This window comes from Nannobrachium achirus (genome assembly GCF_963921795.1).
Source record: "Nannobrachium achirus genome assembly, chromosome: 14".
In the NCBI taxonomy this organism is placed as follows: domain Eukaryota; kingdom Metazoa; phylum Chordata; class Actinopteri; order Myctophiformes; family Myctophidae; genus Nannobrachium; species Nannobrachium achirus.
In genome coordinates, this window is record NC_137821.1 from 57,390,351 (window position 1) to 57,391,844 (window position 1,494).

General features: G+C 45.6%; 1 protein-coding gene across 1 annotated transcript; it reads left to right on the forward strand.

Moving 5' to 3' along the window:
• Nucleotides 1-309: 309 nt before the first annotated feature.
• Nucleotides 310-1,155, forward strand: LOC308298159 (zinc finger CCHC domain-containing protein 18-like; the record flags this gene model as incomplete). The annotated part of the gene is made up of 1 exon (XM_080741715.1): nt 310-1,155. The coding sequence occupies one exon, from the start codon at nt 310-312 to the stop codon at nt 1,153-1,155; it is 846 nt and encodes a 281-aa protein (XP_080597841.1).
• Between the last annotated feature and the right edge of the window lie 339 nt (nt 1,156-1,494).

The window sequence follows — 1,494 nt, forward strand, 5'->3', positions numbered from 1 at the left end:
GACAATCCTATAAAAATAGGCTCTTTGACTGACTCTCAAGAACATGACTCACTCCAGTACACTTCCCTAGGTGCAGGAGCATCCTCCCTACATAGGAAGCGTGCCTTGTACTTACCCCCTGAACAGCTCACCACACCTGAAGTCCAAAAGGTAGTGGTTGAGCACATCATTAAGAGCAATGACATGCCTTCGCAGTGGCATGGTCCTGCTAAACTTAGACCTTTCTCAGGAAAAACCCCATCTCCAAATTTTGAGTCTGATTATGATACATGGCGCAGCAATGTAGAGTTCCATCTCACCGACGGCGCAATGTCTGACAAACATACAGCCCGAAGAATAGTGGAGAGTCTTCTTCCACCTGCTGCTAACATTGTAAAGCACCTCGGTAATAAGGCTACTTCTCATGACTATCTCCTTTTGCTCGACTCAGCATATGGCACCGTCGATGATGGAGACGAGCTTTTCGCTAAATTCCTGCACATTAATCAGGACTGCCCCGAAAAGCCTTCAGCTTATTTGCAACGATTACAGACAGCACTCAGTAAAGTTGTTAAAAGAGGCGGCATTGCTGCTAGTGATTCAGAACGCCAGCTGCTTAAACAATTCTGTAGAGGTTGTTGGAGCAACGATTTAATTGCCAACCTCCAGCTCGAGCATAAAATCAAACATGATCCACCCTCATTCTCTGAGTTGCTTCTTATGCTACGTACTGAAGAGGACAAGCAAGCAGCTAAGTCCAGCCGAATGAAACAGCATTTGGGCATCCATAAGACCAAAGCCCAGTCAAACTCACTCAAAGTGGGAGAGTATGGCATTGATGATACTGACACTACGGGAGATGGCACTATTCCCTTAAATGCCCAAATCATTGAAAAACAACTTGCAGAGTTACAATCCCAAATGGTTTCTCTGAAAGCAGCACTTAGTACAGGTTCAAACCAGACATCTGCTAAGTCAAAGAAAAAGTTTACACCCAAGACCTCCACTGAGGTGAAGAGCTCACCCACCGCCACCGGTGAGTCCACGAACGTTGTCACAAAGAAGCCTCGACCAGGGTATTGTTTCAACTGTGGTGAAAATGGCCATATTAAGCCCTCCTGCCCCAACGAAGCAAACCCAGAACTAGTCGCGGCGAAGAACAAAGAATTCAAATAAAAGCAAATGGCTTGGGAGGAACAAAATCAGCAAAATTTAAACTGACATCAGTTCCTGACGAGGGACAGACAGGAACTGAAACGAACAAATGTCCCAAAACTCAGACTAAGGCATCCATTCAGTCTCATGATGTAATCTGCCAGGTTAAGCTACCTATACCTAAGGGGCTTGTAGGACAGAAGTATACTGCTAACGTCACCGTGGCGGGAGTCAATTGTAATTGTCTCCTTGACACTGGGTCACAAGTGACCACTATCTCTGCTTCGTTCTACAAAAGTAATCTGTCAGAGACACCCATCCAACCCATTGATGCCTTAGAGGTTGAAGGTGCTAATGGTC